The sequence below is a fragment of the Meles meles genome, chromosome 12 (assembly GCF_922984935.1).
Source record: "Meles meles chromosome 12, mMelMel3.1 paternal haplotype, whole genome shotgun sequence".
Classification (NCBI taxonomy): domain Eukaryota; kingdom Metazoa; phylum Chordata; class Mammalia; order Carnivora; family Mustelidae; genus Meles; species Meles meles.
In genome coordinates, this window is record NC_060077.1 from 20,693,308 (window position 1) to 20,719,776 (window position 26,469).

The 26,469-nt window shown below is 55.2% G+C and overlaps 1 protein-coding gene and 1 pseudogene across 3 annotated transcripts in view; one reads left to right on the forward strand and one right to left on the reverse strand.

Annotated features, from left to right (window-relative positions):
* Positions 1–1,046: 1,046 nt before the first annotated feature.
* The window catches only part of LRCOL1 (leucine rich colipase like 1), a 29,514-nt gene continuing 4,091 nt past the window's right edge, over positions 1,047–26,469 (reverse strand). The window contains exons 6-10 of one of the 3 annotated variants that reach the window (XM_046025888.1): positions 26,270–26,312; positions 24,202–24,430; positions 23,354–23,597; positions 5,379–5,444; positions 1,047–1,698 (exon numbers count right to left, since the gene is read on the reverse strand). Coding sequence is in view for 1 of the 3 variants with exons in the window: in XM_046025889.1 (XP_045881845.1) it covers positions 24,359–24,430 (72 nt within the window). In the remaining 2 variants the exon portion in view is untranslated. Of the gene's footprint in view, positions 1,699–5,378; positions 5,445–23,353; positions 23,598–24,033; positions 24,116–24,201; positions 24,431–26,269; positions 26,313–26,469 lie in introns of those variants that run through there. The other 2 variants (XR_006821100.1, XM_046025889.1) reach the window with 2 other exon arrangements.
* LOC123954592 lies at positions 18,126–19,353 on the forward strand (annotated as a pseudogene).

Here is a 26,469-nt window from a genome sequence, read left to right on the forward strand (position 1 = left end):
GTGGGTGAGGGCCAGGGCACCCCAGGGGCTCCGTGCAGAGGGTGTGCTGCTGGAACAGGCGGATGGAAGGTTGCTATGGCCCAGGAGGTCCCCGGACATTCAATGCAGAGGGCACCTGGCGGGACCCCTAGAGCTGAAGCCGTCACGGGCCACACAGGGACCCAAGGTGCTGCCCGGGGCCTCATGATGGGATGGATGGCATGAGCCATGGGGTGTGATCCAGGCATCCTGGGGCACTCACCTAGACGGTGTCCTGGGAAGTCACGTGCAGCTGACGCAGGTGCAGGGCTGGCCGAGCCCAGGGAGCCTCTGCCCATGGCACCCTGGAGAGAGAGCTGGAGCCGTACTGGGTGCCGTTGGGGAGTGTCTGCTGTGTGCCACACTGGGGTGGCCTTGGGGGGATGGCTGGGGTCAGCTATGGGCCTGGGGCTTACTAAGGCAGCGGGCTGGCGAGGGACCCCAGCCACTTCTTCCATCTGCAGCAGCAAGGCGAAGGGGGAACGGAAACCATGGTGCAGGCTGGCACTTCTGACCCTACATGGCCTTCCAGCAGGTCCCCGCCATTGGACAGGCACTCTGGGGTCACTACCCTTCTACTCTAGCTGCTGCTTTTGCTTGTGGCTTGTCTTCTGTGCCCTGGTCGCGTGAATCTGCTTCTGGTCCCTCCACCCTCTCCGTCCCCACGGCCCGTAGCAGGGTTCCTCTCCGTCTGTCCCCAGAGCAGTGCCCAGGCAGCCCTCTGTCCCCCTGCGGGAGGAGCCACTGCATAGCGGGGCGCAGACCCTGTGTTTCAGGGGGGTGATGAGGTCAGGGTCCTCCCCCTCACTGTCTCTGACCCTCCCCTCCGACGGAACTTCTAACAGCCTCTCAAGGCTAAACATTCATCTGCAATGCCTATAGATTCCTGGGGTCCCCAAAATATCCTGGGTTTTTTTTTTTTAAGATTTGTTATTTATTTATCTAACAGAGATCACAAGCAGGCAGAGAGGCAGGCAGAGAGAGAGGGAGAAGCAGCTTCCCTGCCAAGCAGAGAGCCCGATGCGGGATCATGACCTCAGCCAAAGGCAGAAACTTAACCCACTGAGCCACCCAGGTGCCAGTGGGGCTCTTGCTCCTTTGGGGACGTGACCTTCTTGGGTCCCTGATAAGGCTGCTGGGACCCTGTAAGCGAGCATCAGGCTGACACTTCCAAGAGGCTTCACTGGCTCCGTCAAGTCCAGTTCAGGTCCTAGAAGAGGCTGGTCCGTTCTGAGTCTGGGCAGCTCGTTCCAGTCACAGCCTCGTGCCGGCATCCATGCCGCCCTCGGTGTCCGTCAGCAGCAGAACGGACTCCCCGTGGACTTCCGCAGTTACGTGGCCAAGAAGAACGCCAGGGAGAGCGGCTGGAAGCATCGGTGGGGTCAGATGGAAATTTCTCCTCTGCTGACGAAGGTGTCATTCCCAAACTGCCGTAAATCACAGGTAACGAGGAAGATGGTCTCATGTGGCGGTGAGCAGAGTCATAACGTCCGGTCCATCCCAGGTGAGGCTCGGCGGCCGCTCCTGACCTCCGTTACGCTCCCCCGCTGCCGTCGGGTCCTGTGCACGCGGTCAGTGGCTCCCATCAGCGGGGACCTCGTCCTGCAGCCTGGGTCTGTCTGCCCCAGAGTCCCCGGGAGGAGGGAGCATGTGCGAGGGCTTCGGGATGACACTCCCCACCTGTCGATGAGAAAAGGAGGCAGAGGACGTGAACGGTAAAGAAGGATGGTTACAGTTCCTCAGACACCAGACCAGGAATCCTAGAAAACCTTTGCCTTTTAACAGAAAAAGCAAATTTTAATCTAGCATAAGCTTACTTTTGATGTTCAAACTTGTTTTTAAATTAATCTAAGCCAGTTTGACCACACATTTTTATGTATTCTATCATGTTTGTTTTTCCCAATCAGATTTTTTTAGATTTTTTTTTCTACTCATTTATTTGTCAGAGAAAGCACGAGACAGCCCAAGCAGGGGAGCGGCAGGCAGAGGGAGACGCAGGCTCCCCACTGAGCAGGGAGCCCGATGTGGGGCTCCATCCCAGCACAAATCAGATTTTATCCTATGTTTTTCCTCTTAAAATCACCAGCGTCATGTTAGGACAAAATTACCTTATTTCTCCTCAACACAAAAATAGGTTTTCACCAAAAGCACACCTCCTTTTCTTGCACACGGAGACGCTTCCTGGAGTCTCGGCAGCTGAGACAGTCAGAACACGAAGTAGCATACAGAGCCCCTCGGACCCGCATGTCCCGGGGACACTTGGCGGCCTGGGGACCGCGAGGCCAGCGACGCCCGTCGGGACTGTGAGGACCCGCTTCCTAACCCCCACAGCCCCGTGTTTCTCCAGAGCACGGGCTTCCCCGAGGGGTGACTTGGGTCAGCACACACCCCAACGTTGCTTTAGTTTCTCGGCCAGCAGCAGCCCACAGCAGGTGCCAGGCTGTGACCAAGGCCGTGTCATCTCACCTTATTCAGAGAGATCTGCATGGCCCTGGGCTATCCCAGCTCTAGAAATGTCCCCGAGGCCCCATGGGAGTCCAGGCGCGGCTTCCAGGGGGTGATGCCCGCGCCCCAGGGGCCAGGGACCTCGCACAGGGCACAGTGTCCCCCGGCTGCCTCTTGCCACAGGCTGAGGAAGGGGTGACACCTGAGCACGGGGGGGGGGGGGTGCAGGCAGAGAGAGGAGCCTGGGGGCACCAAGCTCGGACCGTGCTTCTGCCTACACCGGTGCTGTTGGCACGTTCGACCCCTGGGCGTGACTGGCGAGGAGACCTGGGGGGAGGCTGGTTCAGTCCCGTCTTCGCCAGCCTCCCGAGCCCTCCGTCCCCTGCAGGAAGGACCGTCCCAGGGCACAGCATTCTGGCTTCCTGGGGGCCCTGCTGTGCGAGGGACGCTGTGGCCCCCGGATGCCGGGGTTGGGGTTTTGGGCTGGGGCCCGAGTTGAGTCCCTGCCCCGTCTCCTGGGTTTCGACGGATTCCACTCCTCACATAACTCAACATCAAGGTTTCAGGTTACTGAAAAATCTGGGGAAATCATTTTTAAAGGTTCCCTACAAATATCTTGTTTCTACCTCTTCAGGTGACATGGTCTCAATAGCCCTGTGTCAACCACCCGTGGAAACCACCCGAGCAGTCTGTCCGCCAAAGCCCGCCGTTCTCGCCAGCTGTGGTGTTGGTGTTGGGAAACTTTGGAACCTAGGTAACATGAAACTTTGGTTTTTATTGGGTTTACTAAAGTCCAATGAGTTTAGTTCTAAGGCTCCTAACTCGAAAGTTTTAAGACTGAAAATGCTTCTAATTAAACCCACAACCGTAAATATGTCTTACCACCCAATATTTTCCCAGATCATGTGAACTTGAAATTCATCTGGAACTAGTTTGTTTGAGACCTTGGACAGCTGCTAAGTGACGGAAATGCTCCACTTCCTTTACGCCCAGGCCACAAGCCCTACAGAGTCTGGCAAGAACCCCTCATCGGTCCCATACACACCTCCGCCTCCCTACGGACCATGGCGGGGCTTCTGTTTAAAAATAGCTAGCTTCTGTTTAAAAATAATCGTTGGAATCAACAGAAATTACGGGCTCTGACGGCTTCTTGGCATTGGTGGACAAGACAGTGAGGCTCGTGTCTGTCCCCAGACACACTTCTGGGAAGGCCGGGTCTGGGCGGGGGGCGGAGAACCTCTCTGCAGGTTTCGATTTCTAAAAAGGCATCTTTCTGCCTTTGATTTCTACTCTCAGGTGGGGGGCTGTATGCACGTCAGAGACACATAAAACTTATGCTCCACGGGACAGAACGCATGTGCGTTTCATGGTTCTGAGCCTGCGGGTGTAACTGCTTTTCAGACTCTCTGTCCCCACCGATAGGCAATGCTGTCCTGTGTCTATACCAGCCGCAGACCCAGAGAGGATCGGCAGAGCCGTCAGGACTGGCACAGGGAGGCGGGCTTTGACTCGCTGCTGGAGGAGTGTTTCTGAGTTTGCAGGGGTTCGGGAGACGGTGGCATCTCCTCCCCCAAGGACCGGTGACCCCCTGGGTGTCACGGCTCGGCCTCCTGTCTGACCTCGCTCGGTCCATTCACGTCGGGACGGACACCGGCCAAGCTGCGAATCAAAACCTCTGCCCCTTTGCGAGATCCGTGTCAAGTGTTTGTAACCAGAGTTTCCTGAGTTTGGACGTAGCCTGGGCTCTGACCAGCACGGGGCCTCGGCCTTCGGCCGGTCAGCTGTAGGAAAGCCTCAGAGGGACACTGGTCCTAGGCTTCCTCCGTGGGGGGCAGTGTGTGTGCCCACGGACCCTCCTCCTCCTCCTCCCTGCCCACGGCGAGGAGGGCTGGCGGCGGGGCAGACGGGCTTCATAACGGAGTCTCAGCTGCTGTTGGTGTGGTGCGGGAGGGCAGCTCTGGGTCCACCTGCAGGGGATGCCGCATGGGTCTGCCTGAGGCCAGCAGAGCTGGAGTACAGAGTCTGGACTGAAGCAGGAAGCGGCTCTGACACGGACACGACTCCTCTGTCGGCCTCGGGCTGGGAGATGAGCCCCGAGCGCTCTCCGTGCCCATGGAGGGAACAGCAGGTCTACAGGGGCTCATGGGGGCCGGATCCCAGGAGGGGAGCCTGGAAGGAGCAGCACTGTCCTCATTCGGATTCTGTTGTCCTATCCCCGGAGTCCCTGTGGCTAACCTCCCACTCAGACCACAGAGAACACTCTCCAGGGAAGCGGTTCGCTCCCACACAGCCCAGTTACAGAGTCCCTCATGGGGCCAGTGACAAGAAGTATATCATCCACCTCAACAGGGACTCACAGGCCCGAGGCAACGTTTCATCTCCCCGTGGACACAGGAAGCTGCCCTGTGACCCGAACATTCAGGCCCGGAACTGTCTGAGCCAGCCAAGGCCTTCATCCTCGGGGCGTGAGGCCAGGGTGCCGAGCGTGGGGTCTCCGGTCTCCCACGGAGTGCGCGGCCTCCCACCCGCATCCTGCTTGCCCGCGACACGGGGCAGGCTCTCCCAGGACGGACCTTTCCTGTGCTAACCCCCAGCCAGGCCAGAGAGGACAGAGAGCACCTGTGAGCTTCGTGCCACCGCCTGTCACAGGACCCTGGTCCGCGTGTTCTGTGCGCCAGACCATCGAGGACCACCCTCAAGGCAGGGAACACTGTCACCACTCACAAAGACATGCATTCGGGTCACAGAAGAACGTGAAAGCAAAAGCCGCCCCGGGTTCCCACACGGGGACCAGCCCAGTGAGACCGCGCCCGTCCAGGCCGGAACCTGCAGCGAGTCCTCTTTAGGACAAACACACGGAGGACAAGAGGGCGGCCGCCTCTGGGAGGACGGGGTGAGTCAGCCAGAGAACCTACCTGCTCCACCGGAGTTGCTCAGGCCACGGAACCGGTTCTGCAGGATTTCCTCCTGCAGATCCGAGTCTGGAAAGTGAGAGAAAAGGGATTCGCACCCTCTTACCCCCATCCGACCCGAGGCCAACATGGAAGGATGCTTGCCCCGGCTGCGTCATGAGTCGGGTTAATTCAAAGTAATCAATACCCAGTGTGGCACGTTTTGGGGGGGCCTGCCCCCCACAGGCACTGGTGTAGCTGAGAGCCTGGAACCATCCGGATTCCTTGGACCCATGATGGCCCTTTCCGGTCCCAGCCTCTCTGGACCCCGGCCCGCGTTGGGTCCCTGACTAAATGAATCAGCGAGGCTCGTGCCACCCCATTGGCAGCCTGGACAGCCCAGCCTGCGGAACCCAGGCCAGTCCCCGCCAACGGCATAGCCTGCACGGAGGGCGGGGGGGGGGGGGCGGGAGATGCCCGGAAAACGACAGCCTCAAGCAGACGTCCATCATTTCCCACGGGGACGGACCGCCTGCGGGGTCCCTGGTTCCCTGGTCTCTCCAGCAGTCACGGTGCCCGGGGGTCTCTGTGGACAGTGGCCTCCAGGACCGTGTCCTCCAGCTCTGCCTCCACGGGGAGCACGGACGTTTGTGCGGTTCGGGCTGGAAATAGGCAAAGGCCTCGTGGGGCCATCAGCCAGCCCCCGTGACCAGGCTCCCAGTGTCGCGGGTCCCCGGCCACCCCGAGGGTCCAAGCAAGCTTCGGCCAACCATGGGCAACTGGGACATGCGTGGCCCCAGGAGAGAGGGAGCACAGCCCCCAAAGCTTTCCAAGGCGTGAGCTCTGAACCGGGAAAAGTCAGCCACCCTTTCAGGTGGCTATTTGACGGGTCCTGGGCATCACACTCATCAGGCTACCGGGTGTCCCTTCAGCCCTCCCAGCCCACTGAGCTTCCGGAAGGGCCATTCACAGTCCATACAGTCCCACAGAACGTGGTCAAGACGGTGCCAGCCGCCCCAGCAGCCTTTCCACATGAATGGGGAACCCGAATTGCACATTTCGGACCCGATACAATGAGGGTATTTCAGGAGAATACTCCTTGAACTGGGGTCTCCCCCACCCCAACTCATCCTCTTCCCAAATGAACGTTTGCCTCGGTCACTCGTCTGCCACTCCTCCCAGCCCCGCTCTCTGGTACCGCATGAGCTGCACAGTGCACGGTAATGGACAGTTTATGAACAAAGTGTAAAAAGAGAAACCCGCAGAAACGCAGTGGCCATTAGATGGATGGACCGGAGGAGGAGCACATCTGGTCTCCAGGAACGGACACGGCGCAGCTCGGGTCCGTGGCTGCTTCAGCTTGGCCAGACCCTCCCAGCACGTGGAGAACATCCTTTTGCCGGACTAGCATCTGTCTGTCTGTCTGTCTGCCTACCCGGCCGCAGCCTGGACGCCCAGAAGGCCCCAAGGCTCACGAGGGCCCCCAGAAGCAGCTCCATGGGCACCAGCAGGGGGCACTAGAACAGCAGGCCCGGCCCTATCCCCTGTCATGAGGACAGACACCCTAGCAGGTCCACGCAGAAGCCACCAACAGTCAGACGGTCATGGCAAAGCCACGCCCCCACGCGCACGGATCAGCATTCCACCCAGGATCCGCAGGTGATGGGACCCCAGAGAGCTGGCTGACGAGCCAAGAGCTGCTGCGGAAAGGCTCCGACGACACTAGCGCAGAAGCCACCACGGGCCGGCACCTGCTGGAAGTGGACCCGATCCCAGCGGAGCCTGGCCCCCCACTGGATGCGGCCGTGCTGCCGCCCGAGCCGTCCAGACCCCCAGCGTGCACACGAAGGTTGACCACGGAATCCGGAGCGGAGCCCCAGAAACTGCTCAGCCTAGCAGAGAAACAGAACCACCCGCCTTCCATACTCCGGGACCTACACAGACCCCACCGAGCCCTTCGCCGAAATGCCGCCCTCTTTGTAGAACACGAGCCCGATGGGCGCCTGGGTGCTCAGTCCTTAAGCATCTGCCTTCTGCTCAGGTCATGATCCTGGGATCCCAGGATCGAGCCCCATATCGGGCTCCCTGCTTGGCAGGAAGCCTGCTTCTCCTCTCCCTTTCCCACTGCTTGTGTTCCCTCTCCCGCTGTGTCCCTGGCAAATAAAATAAAAACTCTAAAAAAAAAAAAAAAAAAAAAAACACACACGATCCCGCGAACAGACACGCCACCAGTCCCCAAGCAGGAGGAAAGCCCACGAGGTCCCCACAGGGATCCACAGTCTCCATCTCCGACCCAAATTGGAGACCATCAGGCTGAGGTCACACAGGTTACATCAATAAAAACCCTTTTGGAAAATAAAAGTACTGCGCAAGCCTGTGTTTTCAGGTACACAGTCCCAGGTGACAGTGACACGCGTGTGTGATTTAGAAAACTAAGTAACTTAGAATTAATTAGTAATTAATTCTTAGTAATTTAGAGAACTAAAAACCTTTAGTAACAACCCCGTCTGGGCTGTTCGGAGGCCAGGCAGGTCCACAGACGGACAGGAGGTAACAGACATGCCCACTGAGCTCACCTAGACTTACAGGAACCTAAACTGATGCTCCCAAAAGTCGAGGTGGTTTTCCTGGAGGCGGCATCATCGTGACACCCACCCCGGCTCAGACCCTCAGTGCACGCTGGCCGCACCACCTGGTGGTTCCCTGCTCGCCCCACGCATGCAGACAGCAGCCACGACCGCATTCGCACGGGAAGGCACAGAGGATCCACTCACCGGAAACCACAGAGACTCCTTAGCGTCCCGGAGCAAGCCCACGGCCTTCTAGCCCGAGATGCCCAGGACTGTCACGGACACACACGCAGCAGCATTCCGTACGCTGATGACACCGTATCTCTGCTGACCACTTGGAGGACAGACTAACGTCCACAGAGAGTTCACGGCATCCCTGCCATTCAGGGGACGGACCCCGACCCACGTAAGGGCCATGCACCGCACACTACAGTCACAGAAGGCCTGACATGCTCTTCTGAAGGCAGGAAACACCACCGGTCTCCCGGACCCCAGAGGAAGAACGTCGGAAACCGGGGGACTGACGCGACACCGCACACACCACACGTGGGATCCCAGGAACATGCGTCTGTGGAACGACCAGGAAGAGTGGGGAAGGGTGGAGCGTAAAGGCGCAGCCCTGACCTGTCGGGAAAACAGCGTCAGAACCTGCCGTCCGTGGGCTCCGGCGACTGCGGGCTCCGAACTCGCACGAAAGTGTCCTCACTCATAAGGGTTTGCAACAGGGTCCACTGGGGACTAAAAACACCGCAGGGCCCACGTTTCGCCTGAGTGGACTTTGGACCGAGACATTCCTGTGTCTGAGAACAGATCTCAGCGGCCCGGAAGGCTCGGGCTGGGTGCTCTGAGGCCCGACAGACAGCGGGGCCATGGGCAGAAAATCAGCTCCAGATCGTGCACTCCAGGGCCCCGTCCGGAGCGAGCAGAGCAGAGCCCTGATAGAGGGGAACGACCTCCCCACAGACGTCCTGCCGGGAAATGGCACATGTCCGAGCAGGACACAGAGATGGGGGGTCAGCCCTCTGCATCTGCGGGGGGAGTCCCTGCTGTGCCGAGAGTGGGGTGTGGAAAATCGCCCACAGGGGCATGTCCATGCTCAAGCATCCGTCACGGGTACTGCCTGCTGGGGGACCACCCATCGCTGGAGACACGGGCCATGTAGGGGTGCATCGGGGACACCTCCCTGTGACCCCCCCACCAGGACCAAGGAAGCCCTGGAACGGTGCTCTCGTCCACACGGGCCTGCGGGAGAAGACTAGCCTGAGCCACAAACAGGCACGTGGGATTCGGACCAGTACACACGCCGAGACAAGCAGGTACTGACCCCTGTACCTCTCCTCAAGCTTATTCAGCCAAGTTCAGTGCGGCCGTGGGCACAGGGCAGAGCCTGCAAGCAGCCCTGGCTTCATCCCTGACCGCACCGTGCCTTAGCATTTTGTCATGGACAGCAGCTGCCGAATCCACTAACGGACACTCAGACATTTCAACAGAAATGGGAAAATCATCAGTTATTACACTCCAGCTTGCCATATTTAAACCAACAATCACCAATTACAACCCTCGTAATAGATCCATGGACACAAAGTCCGACTTAAAAGAACAGGGACACCTTGTCAGGTGCAGAGAGGACACATGGAAACGTAGCCTACAGCACCCATCACCACTCCTGTCGGGGTGCCTCAGGCTTCAGTCTCACACCCCAGATTTCTACCCCAAGAACAAGGGATCCTATGTTAATAAAGCCCCATAGACATACTGGAACCTACAACACAGGCCGTGCCTCGGAGTTTAACACACAGAATTTCAGCCCTGATCTAGGTCCCCAGGTGGTGGTCAGTGTGACCATCTTTCTCTGTGCCTAACTTAAGACCTGTATCAAAAATGGGTCTGGAGGGGCACTTGGGTCATTCAGGCAGTGAAGCGTCTGCCCAGGGTCCTGGATTCCAGCCCCGCATCGGGCTCCCTGCTCAATGGGGAACAGGCTTCTCCCCCTCCCTCTCCCTGCCACTCCCCCTGCTTGTGCTCTCTCTCTGTCAAATAAATAAATACATCTTTAAAAAAAAATCCCGGGGAGCCTGGGTGGCTCAGTGGGTTAAGCCTCTGCATTTGGCTCAGGTCATGGTCTCAGGGTCCTGGGATTGAGTCCCATGTCAGGCTCTCTGCTCGGCGGGGAGCCTGCTTCCTTTCCTCTCTCTCTGCCTGCCTCTCTGCCTACTTGTGATCTCTGTCTGTCAAATAAATAAATAAAATCTTTTTTTAAAAATCCTTATGAAAATACCAATAGTATTTTTCACAGAACTAGAACCAGTAATAATCCTAAAACGTGTGTGGAACCACGGAGACCCCCCAGAGCCAAAGCGATCTGGAGAAGGAAGAACGAAGCCGGAGGCATCGCTAACCCAGATCTCAACACACACCACAAAGCTGTCGTGATCATCGCAGCATGGGGCTGGCACGGAAGCAGACCCAGATCAGTGGACCAGGACAGACAATCCCAGAAATACACCCGTGCCTTTATGTCAGTTTATCTACGACAAAGGAGGCAAGAATACGCAGTGGGGCACTGCGTGTCTTTAATACATGGTGCTGGGAGATGTGCACAGTCATGTGCAAAAGACTGAAAGTGCAAAACTGTCTTACGACGTCTGCCGGAATAGGTCTTCAGTCCACTGGAGTCTGAGTGTGAGCCTGACACCATCCAACTCTCAGAGAAAACATGGGCAGTAATTTCCCAGCACTATTTCTCAGAGACATATCTTCAAACAAGGAAAACTAACTTATCGGGACCCCACCAGGTAACAAGCTTCTGCCGAGGAAAGGAAACCGTCGACAAAATGAAAGGAGAACCTGAGAAGGTATTTGCAAATGACAGATCCAATAGAGGGCCAGTATCCAAAATACATATGGAACTTATGAAACTCAACACCCAAAAACCAAATAGTCCAATTTAAAAATGGGCAGACGCCAGGAACAGACCTTTCCAGAGAAGACACCCAGACGGCCAACAACACGTGAGAAGACGCTCAGCATCACTCAGCATCAGGAAATGCAGATCCAAACCGCAGTGAGGGTCCCCGCACACCTGTCAGAGGGGCTGGTATCAGAAAGACAAGAAACAACCAACGCTGGAGAGGATGTGGAGAGAGGGGAAGCCTCGTGCCCTGTTAGCAGGAACGTAAACCAGTGCACCCACCGTGGAGACAGTATGGAGGTTCCTCCAAAACACAAAACACAATTCCTGTGCAATCCAGTAGCTGCGCTGCCAGTACTTCCCGAAGAAAATGAAAACAGGAATTTGAGGAGATCCAAACCCGTTGTGTTTATTACATTATCTATAATAGACCAGTCATTGAAGCAGCCCACGTGTCCCCTGACAGAGCTGAAGAAGATGTGGGGCGTGTACACACACACACACACACACACATACATGTGTGCACACATACACACATGCACACAATGGAGTATTACACAGTCATAATGATGAATGAAAGCTTTTCATTTGTAACAAGGTTGGAACTGGAAGGTGTCAACTGAAGTCAGTCAGAGAGGGAAAGACAAATGTCACATAATTTCACCTATTCTGGAATCAAACAAAAAACTAGAAACAAACTCATGAATACAGACAGGAAACTTGTGGCAGCCAAAGGAGGGGGAATTGGAGGGAAGGGAAAACTAGGGGGAAAGGATAAGAGGTACAAACGACCAGTCACAAACAAGTCACAAGGATGAAAAGGACAGCAGAGGGAATGTAGCTAATGATACTGTAGCGTCACTTTTGGAGGCAGATGAGAACTACAGACTACAGCTGTCATGGTGGGCACCAAGGAAGGTACAGAACTTCGAGTTGCTACATTGTACACCTAAATGTAAGATAACATTGTAGGTCAACTACAACAAATAATTTTTAAAAGTTAAAACTTATTTTAATTTAAAAATTTAAAAAGAGACTAGGGAAAGTTCTGGCAAAGCAAATTCAACAGTCTATACGATCAATCACTTCTCTTGCTGTGCTGACATAAATAATGAAGCAAAGTTTACTGAAACTTGATCCAATTTGCAAACAAATTAGTCTGACTGTGGTTCATAGAAATGGGGGTAGTTGTTGAGAGAAAAGTTACATTTCCACTGTAACCGTAATACAGAATTTTGGGTGTCAGATTCTAGTTCCATTCATTGTTTTGAGGTTGATGCTATCTGTGAGCGGCTCTGGATCCTGAATCTTTCCAGGTTCCTCCAACATCAGACTCCAACTCTCCAAACTAACGTTTCCCGTTTTCTTCCATCTTTTAGACTTGAAATCATAGAACACTGAACTGCAAGGTCCTGAAGTCTCGCCAACTGGATACGAACGGCTCGATGGAAACTTCAGAAAACCCACTTCATAGCTCACACGCGGACCATCTCCGAGCCTGTTGCCGTGTGGGCCGCTCGCAGGGATCACCGGAGACGTTCCAGCTGCAAACCCAGAAAACCCTCCAACTGCCGCCGCCTGCCTCCCCTCCACCTGCAGACGCTCCGACCCCTACGGCTAGAAATCCTCTCCACCGCTGTCCTCAGAGCTCAGAAGCTAGTGTATCATTTCCTCATCTCATTCACCACTGTTTTTCTTTGTTTCCATAGAAATACCTCATATTTAATGCCTGGTCACATGATGAATTGTGCTGCAAATTCCTCACAGATTTATGCTTGTCTAATATGTACAGGACACAATAAGCTGGGACACCTGGGTGGCTCAGTGGGTTAAAGCCTCTGCCTTCCGCTCAGGTCATGATCCCAGGGTCCTGGGATCGAGTCCCACATCGACCTCCTTGCTCAGCAGGGACCCTTCTTCTCTCTCTTCCTGCCTCTCTGCCTGCTTGTGTGTGCTCTCTCTGACACCGCCTGCCTCCCCTCCACCTGCAGACGCTCCGACCCGGACGGCCAGAAATCCTCTCCACGGCTGTGCTCAGAACTCAGAAGCGGGTGTATCATTTACTTCACTGTTTTTCCTTGTTTCCATAGAAATACCTCATATTTAATGCCTGGTCACACGAAGAATTGTGCTGCGAATTCCTCACAGATTTATGCCTGTCTAAAATGTACGAAAGCTGGGACACCTGGGTGGCTCAGTGGGTTAAAGCCTCTGCCTTTGGCTCAGGTCATGATCCCAGGGTCCTGGGATGGAGCCCCACATTGGGCTCCTTGCTCAGTGGGGAGCCTGCTTCTCTCTCTGCCTGCCTCTCTGCCTGCTTGTGTGTGCTCTCTCACTCTCTCTCTGGCAAATAAATAAATAAAATCTTAAAACAAATTTTTTAAATGAACAAAAGCTGCCTGCCTTGGTCATTCTTTGTGTCTCAATTTCATCACTGGATCTCTGTGCACATGCAATAAAACTCTGGGTTTTTTCTCCTGTGAATCCTGTCAAGTTAACTCTTCAACCAGCCAGAAGACCCTCGAAAGACAGAGAAAAGGTTTTCCTCCCCTGAACCAGTAGTCAAGGCTCCTAGGCGTCGCCTGACGAAGAGCACCCCCGCACGACCGCAGATCCCGCCAGCTGTGCCTCCAGGAGGAACACGCACGTTTGTGACACTGAGGGCTCACATTTAATGGATGCCATGGACCCCAAAAGCCCAATGAGACACCTGGACTCTAGACACATGCCCTGTCCGAGGTGCCCAGCTTCCCAGCATGCACACACACAGTGCACAGCCTTTCAGCTGGTCTGGAGCATCTGGGACACCCAGGCCTGGAGAACGCCGGCCAGTCCCCAGCCGCTCTGAACCACCCCCCCCGGGAAGAACGGAGCCCACTCACAGTGTCTCACTGAGACAACAGCTTTAAAGTAGTGACATTAGGGGTGCCAGAGTGGCTCAGTCCGTGAAGCATCTGCCTTTGCCTCAGGTCATGATCCTGGGGTCCTGGGATCGAGCCCTGCATTGGGCTCCCTGATCAGTGGGAAATCTGCTTCTCCCTCTCCTTCTGCTCCTGCCCCCACTCATGCTCTCTCTCACTCTCTCAAATAAATTATTTTTTTAAGATTTTATTTATTTACTTGAGACACAGAATGAGAGAGAGAGAGAGAGAGCATGTGAGGGAGGAGGGTCAGAGGGAGAAACAGACTCCCCAGGGCAGACAAGGGTAAGGGGACAGCAGATCGGACACACAGAGAGGTCACCTTGGTGGCTGGATGGGGTGGCCTAGAGCCACAGAGGTAGACGGCCTGGGTACAAGCACAGTGACTGGTCTGGGGCAGTATCACCATGTCCTGTGTGTTCTCAACAGGCCCCAAGGCCAGTGCCAAGGGAATCCGGGCCCCTCCATGAGGTCCCCACCCCTCCCTCTGGGTCACGGCTCTAAGTGTGCCTTGGTTTGCGTGGACCCTACAGCTAGCCCAACCCAAGCGATCCCTGTCACCGTGCAAGCCAGGCAGCCACCGCTAGGGCAGCTGAGGACCACGGATGGGGACCCCCTTCACACACCGTGATCAGGGGTGCACACCCCAAAGATCATCCTGGGCGAGGGTGGGGAGGGACGTGGGTGCGATCAGCATCCAGCTCGCCTAGACCCACCGCAGCAGGGCTGCCGTGGTAGACAATAACAGTGGACACAAGGCAGCAGACCCGATCACGAGCAGGTCCAACCACCTTGGCTGGTTGACCGCAGTTCTGTCCAGGCTTGGATGCATCTGAAAGCTCAGCCCGTGGGGCCCGGGGCTCATAAGCCAGACAGGACCCCCCATAGGCTCCTGGGTCTGTAGTCTACGGAAGTTGCAGGACACAGTTGATGCCCTGACTCCCACCGAGGGTTACCGTGCTCTGCTGCTGAGGACAGCGAGCCCCAGCACACCTGGGACAGGAGAGAGGGACTGGAATTGGTACTGGGGCATCCCACCGGGATACATGAATCATGTCCCAGCCCCAGGTGACGGGAAACTACACAGTCTGCGCTGGGATCCCACCATCCCGCGGCCCTCACACCAGTGAAACACACCACACCTGCACGGAACACACACCGTGGAAAGAGGGGAGCAGGTGAGGGTCCCGACCCACCATCTCCCACCATGGTCCCCTCCTCATGCCTGACAGGGCTGCCTCCCAGGCCAACATGGTTGGTGTGCACAGTGCGGTCAGATTCCTAAAGATGTGGCCACATTTCCATCTAGAGTTCGGGTCTCAAGGGTCATTCCCATAGGAGGGGACGACCTCCCCATGCAAGTTCCTCCTCCTGTCTGTCTGCCTGACCTGAGCCTCTGCCAATCCTGTGGTGTCCAGTCACAGCACGGGCACCCGGAGGTCATACCTTCCCACTAGGGCAGCATCCCGTGCCCGGCGAGGAAACCAGTCTTACTGCTGGGTATGTGGGCAGCTGCCCTCTAGCCGCTCAGGACGGTGATGGAGGGTCTCGCCCCCCAGGGGGAAGGGGGAAGGCATTCAGTGAGGACAGCTCCCTGTTCATCTGATAGGACCAACAGCCTGTCCCTAACACCGGCCATGGGTATTGTTTTTCTGTCAAACACAGTATAAAGGCAGCCCCTCAAATCACTCACTGGAATGTTCTAGAAAGAACGCCATCAGAGTCATGGTGGCTATGCTCAGCATTGGAACGGTTTATGAGGCTTACTCTGGGTTAAGGACATTTGCACACCCAGTCACCCCTATGCTGGGAACAGAAAGGTCACTCTAAACAAAACCAGCCCTGTTAAACCAGCAACCTGGGACGGACACCATGGGGACCATAGCTGTCCTGTCACATGCAGGGAGAGTCACTGGTTGGCAGGGACTGGTCCTTCCACCCGGGTTTTTAGTGGGCAGCCCCCATGGATCTCCATGGTTTTGTGGCACAAACCTTTGGTCATGGCTCCCACCTGGGTGGTTGGGCCGCTGTGCCCTGGGGTTCCCCTGGGCCCCAGGAGAGAACCTGCCCTATGGGAAGGGCAACCGACCAGCTCCCTCTCCTGAAGGCCAAGCAGACACGCTCGGCTGTGACGGCGCGGTCGTCTGGCTGCGGACTCTGCTCCCCCCATCGGTTTGCAGACCTCGCAGCCCTGACTGGACTCACCCCGTGAGCCTTGAGCGATGGCCCAACGGTCTGTCCTACTGAACACCCGTGTGTCTTCAGTGAGAACAGCTGTCCCCCAGACCACGGTGGCCTTGGACACCTGCTCCCTTGCAAGGAGGCGCCTGTGTCATGATCTAGGCAGAGTGTGGTGTGTTCGTCCCTGACGCGCCCGCTGCTGCGTCACGTTTCTCGGGTCTCACGTGGACGCGGAGAGCGCCCTGAGCGATCCGACCCCGGCCTCGGGGACTTCAGAAATCAGTGGTTGGGATCATGGGCCTCCTGGTGGGGAACGTTGCTGCTCATTTGGGGAACGGTTGTCTTAATCTGTGCTTTGTCTCGTCTGCACCTGTGTCGTTGCCGTGGCCTCTGCCTCCAGCACAGCGGGACAGCTGCCACAGGGCCACCTCCGGGCTCGGGAAACCCCTTCCTGACCCCTCAGGACACAGGCAGAACAGAGGTTCACAGGAGGTTGTAAGAGCCGGCACGAGGGGTGGGTGCCGGGAAAGGTCAAGGAGAGGCCGTGACCCGGACCCAGGCAGAGGCTCCCCACCGCTGCCCTGTCCTTGGAATGTGGGTTTCCCCTGCCATCCCCACTCCCAGAGGCTGCTCCCAGGATGTGGCCATGAGACAGCGATGTGGCGTTGAGACTGTCTGGAGAGTCTCGCGAGTGAGCCCAGGTATGACCTTGGTACAAGCCTCTAGGAGGGGGCTGGCGGGTGTGGGGATCTTCTCCTCTCGCTGCCGCCCAGGACAAGCCACGGATGGGAGTTCCTCTGCTTCTCAAACTGCCACCCACCGATGTGCCGTGGCCTGTCCCTTTCCTTGGTCTCTCCCTGTCCTCAGAGCAGCAGCCAGGTTTGCATCCCCTCTGGGAGGTTCGCATCACCTCTGGGAGGCTCCCAAGGAGCTTGCCGCCAACAGCCACTGATTAGATCATTAACCATCGATCATGGACACTATGTCCAGACTTTGACAAAACAGGACACCTTAGACTCCACTAAAATGTAACTAGAACTGACACAGGAGTTCAGAGAAGCTGCAGGATACAATATCAATATGGAGAAACCTGTTGCTTTCCTATAGACCAATAATAAAGGAGCAGAAAATGAAATTAAGAAACAACACCACTTGGGGCACCTGGGTGGCTTAGTGGGTTAAGCTTCTGACTTAGCCTCGGGTCATGATCTCACGGTCCTGGGATCAAGCCCCAAGTTGGGCTCTCTGCTCAAGCAGGGAGCTTGCTTCCCCCTCTCTCTCTGCCTGTCTCTCTGCCTACTTGTGATCTCTATCAAATAATAAATTTCAAAAATCTTAAAAAAAAAAAACCACCACTTTCAATCACACAAAAAACTATATAAAACATCCAAGAATAAGTTAAACCAAAGAGATGAAAGACCTGTACCGTGAAAACCATAAAACACTGATGAAAGAAACTGAAGGCAGCACAATCAAGTAGAAAGACCTTCCATGCTCTTGAGCTGGAATATCAAGAAAGGTTGAAACGTCTCTACTACCCAAGGCTGTCTACACTTTCCTGCAATTCCTATCCAAATACCAGCATGTTCCACAGAGCTAGAACCATCAATCCTAGTATTTGCATGGAACTACAAAAGACCTTGAGTGGGTAAAGCAATCTTGGAAAAAAAAATAAAATAAAATAAAACACAGCTGGTGGCATCAGAATTGCAGACTTCAAGCTCGGTTACAACGCTGTCACCGTCACGACAACATGGTACTGGCCCAGAAACACAGAGATCGATGGAACAGAACAGAGAGCCTAGAGATGGGCCCTCCACTCTACCATCGATCTCCAACAAGGCAGGGATGACTATCCAATGGGAAAAGTCTCCTCAACAAATGGCACGGGTGGGGGGAGCTGGACAGCCACATGCAAAAGAATGAAATTGACCCACTTCCTTCCACCACGTACAAAAATAAATTCACGTTGGATGAAAAACCAAAATGTAAGACAGGAAACCGTGACAACCCCAGGGGAGAACACAGGCAGTCGCCTCTCTCTTACTGGCCGCAGCAACTTCTTTCTAGGCACGTCTCCTGAGGGGAGGGAACAAAACCAAAAATGAACTAGTGGGATTCCATGAGAATAAAAAGCTTCTAGACAGGAAAAGAAGTAATCACCAAAACTGGAAGGCAGCCCTCTCCTCTCCCCGCGATGGCATGTGCTCGCCCATTGATATCTGTGTACTCTGAAAAGGGGGAATCATCTGGCAAAAGTGTTACTCTGCCTGCTGTGTTCAAGGCTCCCATTCGACCGGATATTGTGAACTTTGTTCACATCAACTTGCGCAAGAACAACAGACAGCCATATGCTGTCAGTGAATCAGCAGGTCATCAAATCAGGGCTGAGTCTTGGGTTGCTGGCAGAGCTTTGGCTCAAATTCCCAGAGTTCGAGGCGGTGGGACTCACCGTTCTGGCCAGGGTGCTTTTGGAAACAGGTGTCGTGGGGGCCGCATGTTTGCACCCACCAAAACCTGGCACCGCCGGCATCGCAGAGTGAACACGACACAGAAGCGATACGCCATCGGCTCTGCCCTGGCTGCCTCGGCCTGCTAGTGCTGGTCATGTCTAAAGGTCTTCGTATTGAGGAAGTTCCTGAACTTCCTTTGGTGGCTGAAGATAAAGTTGAAGGCTACAAGAAGACCAGGGAGGCTGTCTCACTTCTTAAAAAACTTAAAGCCTGGAATGATATCAAAAAGGTCTATGCCTCTCCGCGAATGAGCTGGCAAGGGCAAAATGAGAAACTGTCGTCGTATCCAGCGCAGGGGACCTGCATCATCTACTGTGAAGACAGCAAAATCTCAAGGCCTTCAGAAACATCCCTGCAATTATTTTACTTAATGTAAGCAAACTGAACATTTTTTTGAACGAAGTTTTGAAACTTGCTCCTGGTGGGCATGTGGGACATTTCTGCATTTGGACCGAAAGTGCTTTCCGCAGGTTAGACGATCTGTATGGCACTTGGTGTAAGGCTGCCTCCCTCAAGAGTCACTACAACCTTCCTGTGCATGAGATGCTTAATCCAGACCTTAGCAGAATCTTGAAAAGTCCAGAGATCCAAAGAGCCCTCTGAGCACCACACAAGAAGAGTCATCGCCGTGTCCTGAAGAAGAACCCAGGGGAGAACCGGAGAATCAGGTTGAAGCTGAACCCCTATGCGAAGACCATGTGCCAGAACACCATTCTTCGCCAGGCCAAGAATCGCAAACTCCGGATGGATGAGGCGGCAGCAGCCTTAGAAGCCAAATCAGATGAGAAGCGAGTTCCAGGCCAGAAGCCTGTGGTGGGGAGAAAGGCTGCAGTTGCCAAGAAACCAGCTGCTGACAAGAAGCCTGCAGAAAAGAAACCCTCTGCAGAGAAGCCAGCTGCCTAAGTACTTAACGTTTGCTCATAAAAGTCAAATAATTTTGGACACCTAATTTTGAATAAAGACGTGATCAAAGCCAAAAACAACAACTAGAAGGCAGCCCACAGAACAGGAGGAGACATCTGCACGTGACGTATGCAGTGAACAGAAGAGCTACTAACCAAAACAGATGAAGAACTTATAAAATTCAACACCCCAAAGTAGGAATAATCCTATTAAAAGTGGGCAGAAGACATGAACAGACACGTCTCCACAGAAAACCTACAGATGGCCAGCGGACACACGGAAAGATGCTCAAAATCACTCATCATCCAGGAAGTACCGATCAAAACCAGCCCGAGACACCAGCGCACACCGGTCAGAATGGCTGAAATCAATGAGTCAGGAAACAGTGAAGGTTGTGGGGATGTGGAGAAAGGGGAACTCTCGCGCACTGTGGGTGGGAAGACAAACTGGTGCAGCCAGTCGGGACAACAGCATGGAGGGTCAGCAGTTAGGAATGGAGCTACCCCACAACCCAGCAACTGCACTCCTGGTGGTTTACCCCACAAACACAAAACTACTAATTCACAGGGACACGTGCACCCCCGTGTTTAGAACAGCAGTGTCCACAATGGCCCGATCGTGGAAAGAGCCCAGATGTCCATCGGCTGACAGATGGAGAAGGACGGTGATGGAATATTACTTGGCCATAAAAAGGAATACAATCTTGCCAGTTGCGATCAGAAACTGAAGAAGAGGGTATTATGCCAAGTGACGTCAGTCAGTTAGAGAAACACAAACACCATATGATTTCACTCGTATGTGGAATTTACTAAACAAGACAAATGAACAAAGGGGGAAAAGAGACAAACCAAGAAACAGACTCTGAACTGTAGGGAGCACTGGCGGTGACTGGAAACTGATGCTACCAGAGGGGGAGGGATGGGGACGGGGAAACAGGTGATGGGGGTTGCTGAGTGCACTTGCACCATGATGAAAAAATTAAATGAACAGTTAACATCCAGTCCTAATGAGGCTGTGGGGAAACAGATGTTCAGAGATTTGCTAGTAGGAGCAAAAATTGTTTCTGCCTTTTGCATAGTAATTGGACAGTAGATCCTATTAAAATGAAAAAAAATTCTTTAACACATATTCCGTTTTGGGGAATCTCTCCCCAAGCCACTACTTGTAGTGGCTAAAACCGGAAAACCTCTTTTGAGAGATGGCTTAGCCACACTGTGAAGTTGATGCACTGGCTACGGTTTTGTTGACTTCAGGGATGGCCACGTGTGAACGAAAAAGAAACCCGATGCACCTCGTACACACAAGCAACTACGCTATTTTCCCCCAAAGCGCCGGGAGAGGTAGGTGGTGGGGGAGGGGGACATTATCACTTCATTACATCCGGATATTCATCTACTTATAACTTATAGCAGCTGGGCGATAAACTCAAGTGAGAAAAAAATCTAAGAAAGATAAAGCAAGGGGCCCCTTATACTGCGTACAGAGCACACATAGGATCTTGGTATGTAACACACGTCCTCCTCGGTGGCCCATGTCGACCTTCAGTCTCCCAGCCCAGATTCCCACCCCAGCAATAAGGGATTCACTCCTGATACACCCTCCCTCGACTGTACTGGGAGCGACGATCACAGCCTCTGTCTCGAAACTTAATAGGCAGGACTTTCTAGACAGGTGCCCATCCCCAAACGGGCTGAATCATTTATGCCCACCTTACGCCCTATGCCAGAAGCCAAGTGACAGATGGGAGACCCTTACAGGTCCTTGTGGGACCGGTAGAATGTTCCATGGGAGGAACAATGGCAGCCAATTCTGAAACCGTCAAATCACGCTGGGTTTTCAATATGGAAAGACCAAGCAGTCTTGATCCAACACACACGCCCTGGCGGCTTGGTCATCGTTGGACACAATGGACAAAACTAGCCATGTGGCACAGAACAGAAATGAATTTCCAACAGAAGCAAACAGGGCAATGGAAATTCGACACGAAGCCATTGGAGAAATGACCAGAAATAACAATAGACTGGACAAAAACAACACGGACATTATTCCTCTGACTGTAGACTGACACCTGCTGCGGGAAGACGGGCCGGTTTGGAGAACACTCCTAGAGCAGCTATGATCTCGGGGAAGTCCTGGTTCTGGGAGCCCAGACAGCCTAGCCGGAAGTGAAGGAGACGCCACACACCCTCATGTCGTGATTCCTTGGGAAACTGAAATTAGACAATGGGCGCTTCCATCAGGAAAAAGGACACTGGTCGTCACATTTGTGCGGTTCCCTGATGTCCCCTGATGTGCCAGAGAGAGCCTCCTTATGGCACAAGGGAAACACGTTCCGAAGGAGAAGTTGCTGGAATGGAACCAGAACCCCTACAGCTGTGCTGCAGGAGGAGGGCCCGTGAACACGGCCTCGATGCCACCTCCGCCAACTCCGCACACACAGAAACTGTACTACGCACTGAGCCAAGGCTCAGCCTGACCCACTGGAATCCGGACAGAAAAAAAGACCCAACCTCATGAGCTGCGTACTTCCAGAACATGAAGTGTGTGACATGAGAAATGCTATTTCTTGAGGTCAGAGAGGACGAAGGAACTGTTAAAATAGCCAGACTATTCACACTGGGCTTGCAGAAACTCATCGCATAAACGTCAGTCGTGCACAGACACATAAAGACAGTGGGAACCCCCGGATGTGGAGACCTTGCAGGTCCTGAACGGGGAACAAACACACGCCTTCTCTAACACCGAGAGAGCCCGGATGCTGGCGTCACGGCAGGGGAAGGCGGGCCCGAAGGTGCTGTGCAGGCTAGGGCCCCCGGAGCCTCCTGCCCATGACCTTCCCGAGGAAACACGGCGTCAAGGAAGCCACGAGGGATTTAAGAGGTTGATCTGCGGACTGTTCTGCGACTGGATATGGTACCACGTTAAGGTTTCGTGCTGTGCTCGTTCTGATCACAGCCAGGACCTAGTCCCCTACACTGTCATGAAAGAGTGGTTCAGAGAACGCGCCTCACAGGGAAACCGCTCACAAAGTAAGATTGTTTGTGCTCAAGGCTCCAGGTGACGCGGACTTGCAGGGTAGACAGACACTTCCAAGAACTTCAGTTTGTGCAGGGCCCTAGGTCCCAGTATGCATTCGTGGGTGCGGGCTATGGAACCACAGGCTGGTTGGCTGTGTGTTGCTGGGACAGGATCCTGCATCCACTCCTTGCTGCAAGGAGAAGACTGCTTCCAACAGCAACGTTGTTCTGACACGAGAATGCAGCCCGTGGTGCAGGCGGCTTCCTCCTGTCTGTTCTCTCCCCAAGGAGCTCCCCAGCTCAGCGGCTGCAGGCCCTGCTCAGGGGTCATCAGTGCAGACGTAGGAAGAAGGAATAGGACAAGGGGACACCGGGAACCAGGACTGCCTGGAGCTGGGAGGCTGTGCGACAGTGCTCGGTGCGGGCGAGACTACAGCTTGCTGATCCGGATTCCCCTGCTGGTGGGGCCCCTCACAGGCAGAGGTGAAAACCCTGCAAAGGCCCCTCAGGGAAGGACAACCGGCCTCGCCTGGACACCAGCTTCCCCGGACACCACTCCACGTCACCAAAATCTGACTCTGGCCACTGGAGGTCAGATCTCGGCCGGCGGAGGTCGCTGATTCCGATAAAAGCACCCCTCCCCGACATTTGAGCTTTTTCCTTTCGTCTCCCCACACCCGGACAATAATCTAGCACGAGACTGGGTGTGTTATTTAATGATAAACTAAAAACCATTGTTGGTGGGAAATACCTGCTCAGTGCATCATTAACACTAAAGCCAGGATGACACAAGCCATCGTCGGAGCACTCCTGCCCCGAAACACCACAGACCTCAGGGGGACACCTGTGCGTCTGTGCGGGTTTGGGCTTGGACAGACGCCGAGGCACACAGGTCTGCTCCTTGTCCCGACCTCCCCCGACTGCCCCTGTTCCAGGCCCCGGGCTCCCCTGACCTGGGAGGCTCACGCCTGCCCGGTGCTCACCTCATCACTGTCCCAGGAGTCTGGGCCCATCTCCAGCCCCTCTGCCTTGGGTCCACCGTGGAGGGAGCCCAGCCCTGAAATTTCCCTGGAGGCAGCCCCGGCTACGGGCGAGTCTGGCCACAGGAGCACTCACTGTGCGCAAAGTCCGGGCTTGGGCCAACGAGGCTCCAGGTGCCTCTCATGCAGCCGCCGAGGTTGCCGCCGGAGTCCGGCCTCGCGAGGCTTCCAGATCCGTCCACTCTGCCTGCAGCGGGAGCACACGCGTTTGTGTGCACTCGCGCTGGGGAACAGGCCCATGCCACGGACCCCTCCCCCCAGGCCACTCCCACGAGGCAGCCCCCGGCCCCCTCCAGCACCAGATCCTGGGCTCCAGGCACCCCTGCGGCCGGAGCTCACCCAGGGAGCCCCGCGCCAGCCAGCGGAGGGCCTGGGAGCCTGTGGGGATTCGGGGTCGCCGGGCTCACGCCAGCGGCCTCCGGAATAAAACAGGCTCCCAGCCCTTGGTTAGGGGACAGCTCGCGACGGCGCAGTCCGCGCCCCTGCAACCGGCTGCCTGCCCGGAGGGCTCCAGGGCGACCAGGCGTCCAGGCTCCCAGGTGTCCGCTGCTGGGAAACACCCCGCCAGCCTCCCCCCGACCCCGCACCAGCGACCAAGGCAGACCCCGCTCCTCCAGACTTACCTCCAGGGGACAAGCAGGCACAGGAGTGTCGCCTGGGGCTGGGAATCAGGCGGAGGACAGACCGGCGGCTGCTCGCCTCTCCCAGCCGCCCTGCGCGCTCGCCCTCCTCGGAGTCCAGGGCTTCCCGCACCTGCGCGGCTCACGCATGCGCGCTAGGCACGCGCTCACCTGTGGGGGGAAGCGTGCGTGTGTCCGCGCGTGGACCTAGGCCCTTCCAGACGCAGCCGCAGAGCCTCCCGGGCCCGAGACTGTCCGAGCTGACGGCGGGCAGGCGGTGGCGCCCGTCTCGGCTCGGCCTGTCTGCACGACGGCTCCCCGGGGTCGTTCACGGCGAGGTCACTGGCCCGCCAGCCGCCACCCATCGCTGGAAAGTCAGTGCAGTTGTGTCCAGATGGGCCTTCAGGGGGCACAGATGCCTCTGTGTCATCAGACTTGGATGGGGCCGATTCCAGAATCGCAGACAGCCTCCGCCTGTGATCCGGCCTCTTCCCACAGCTGCGCTGCTCCTCGTCCCCCCGCTGCTCCCCCTGCGTGGCCTGCACTGCTCCCTCTGCACAGCCAGATCCTCGCCAGCCCACCTAGCGACCCCGTGGAGCTCCAGGTCCGCCCCGAAGCACCTGACCGGCCTCAGAGTGGAAGACTCCCACCCTGGGAGGGTCCTTGAGGCGGTACGTTGAACCCCCCCAGCCCCGTGGACGGCCTGCCACCAGGGTCCTGGGCCTCTCCAGCAAAGGAGGCTCCCAGGTGTCCCCCTGGAGGACAGCCCATCCGTCCCCGTGGACCCTCGTTGCCCAGCAGTGCGGATTGTCCAGCCCGGGCTTCAGGGGCCGCATGCGGCTTGGATCTGCTGACGCCAAGCGTCTCTGAGCGCCAGCTCCCAGGCCCCGGTTCCGCACCGGCTGCTCCTTTAGGTCCCGGCCGTCCCCGCCTGAGGCGCCCTGTGCACGCGCACTAGGCCCACAATCTGTGGGTCTCCAACTGTACCTGCGCCAAGATGGCTGCATGGCCACCTTGCCTGTGTTCCCCGGGGTGGAGGGTGTTGGCAGCAGGCCTGCTCCCCTAGAAGCCTGCTCAGAGGCCTGGGCTCTACCTAAGGGCTCCTGTTTCAGGTCCAGGCCTTCCCCTTAGGCCTGAGCTGCCGGCTCCTTCTGAGCTGCAACAGAAATCTTGGGGCACCTGGGTGGCTCAGTCGGTGAAGCATCTGCCTTTGGCTCAGGTCATGATCCTGGGGTCTTGGGATCAAGTCCCACGTGGGGAATCCCTGCTCAGTGGGGAGTCTGCTTCCCCCCCCCTCTGCTCATGCTCTCTCAAATGAAATCTTAAAAAAAAAAAAAAAGGTATTTCCTTTAATTAAAAAAAAAATAGAAATCTCTTCCAAATCTTAAACAGGAACTTGTCTTTTGAATGATACAATTTACGAACTATGTTTAGCTGCTAGAAATACAGGTGTGGGTGTGACTTGGGTCAGGGATGTGAGTGTCCCGTGAATCTGGTGTAAGCAGTGGGGACAGGAGTGTCCCCGCCACTCCACCGTCTGCTCTGACAGCCAACACGTCACATGCTTCTCTGCCATCTCTTGGTCTCCTTGGTGAACCAAGCCTTTCGTCTACTTTCTAACTGGGTTGTTTAGTAACTGTTAAGTTCCAAGAGTTTTTATATATTCTGGATACAAGTCCTTCGTTAGATGTGTTCATTCTCTTAGCAGTGTCTACCCTAGGGGCACCTGGCCGGCTTGGTGGGTAGAGCATGTGATGCTTGACCTTTGGGTTGTGAGTTCGAGTCCCACCTTGGGTGTAGAGATTACATAACAATTAAAAAATAAAATCTTTTTTTAAAAAAGTATCTGTCATAGAACAAAAGTTCTTATGTTAGTGGTTTATCTACTTTTTCTCTTATGAGGGACATGTGGCCACATCAAAGAACTCTGTTGAATCCAAGGTCAAGAAAACAGCTTTTTTTTTTTTTAAGATTTATTTGTTTTAGAGAGAGGAGGAGGGGCAGAAGGAGAGAAAGAATCTCTAGCAGATTCTCTACTGAGTGCAAAGCAACAGAAATCTTGGGGGCTCCTCCCACAATCACGAGATCATGACCTGAGCAGAAACTAAGAGTCAGACACTCAACGGACTGTGCCACCCACGTACCCCTACCCTATTTTTCTTCTAAATGCTTTACATCTTATGTTTTACATTCAGATCGCTCCTTTTGTTTTGTTTTTTAACTATGATTTGTGGCTTACCTGAGCTGTTCTTACTGGGATAGAAGCAAAGCTTTTCCTTTCTCTGCAAGGATCGTCTTAGCTCAAGATAAGGAGGAGAAGGAGGAGGAAGGAGAAAGGGAGAGGAAGAGGAGGGAAGAGGGAGGGGAGGATGAGGAGGAGGAGGAGAGGAAGGAGGAGATTATTTTTAATGAAGCCCAGAAAAGAAGCCTGGTGTCAGC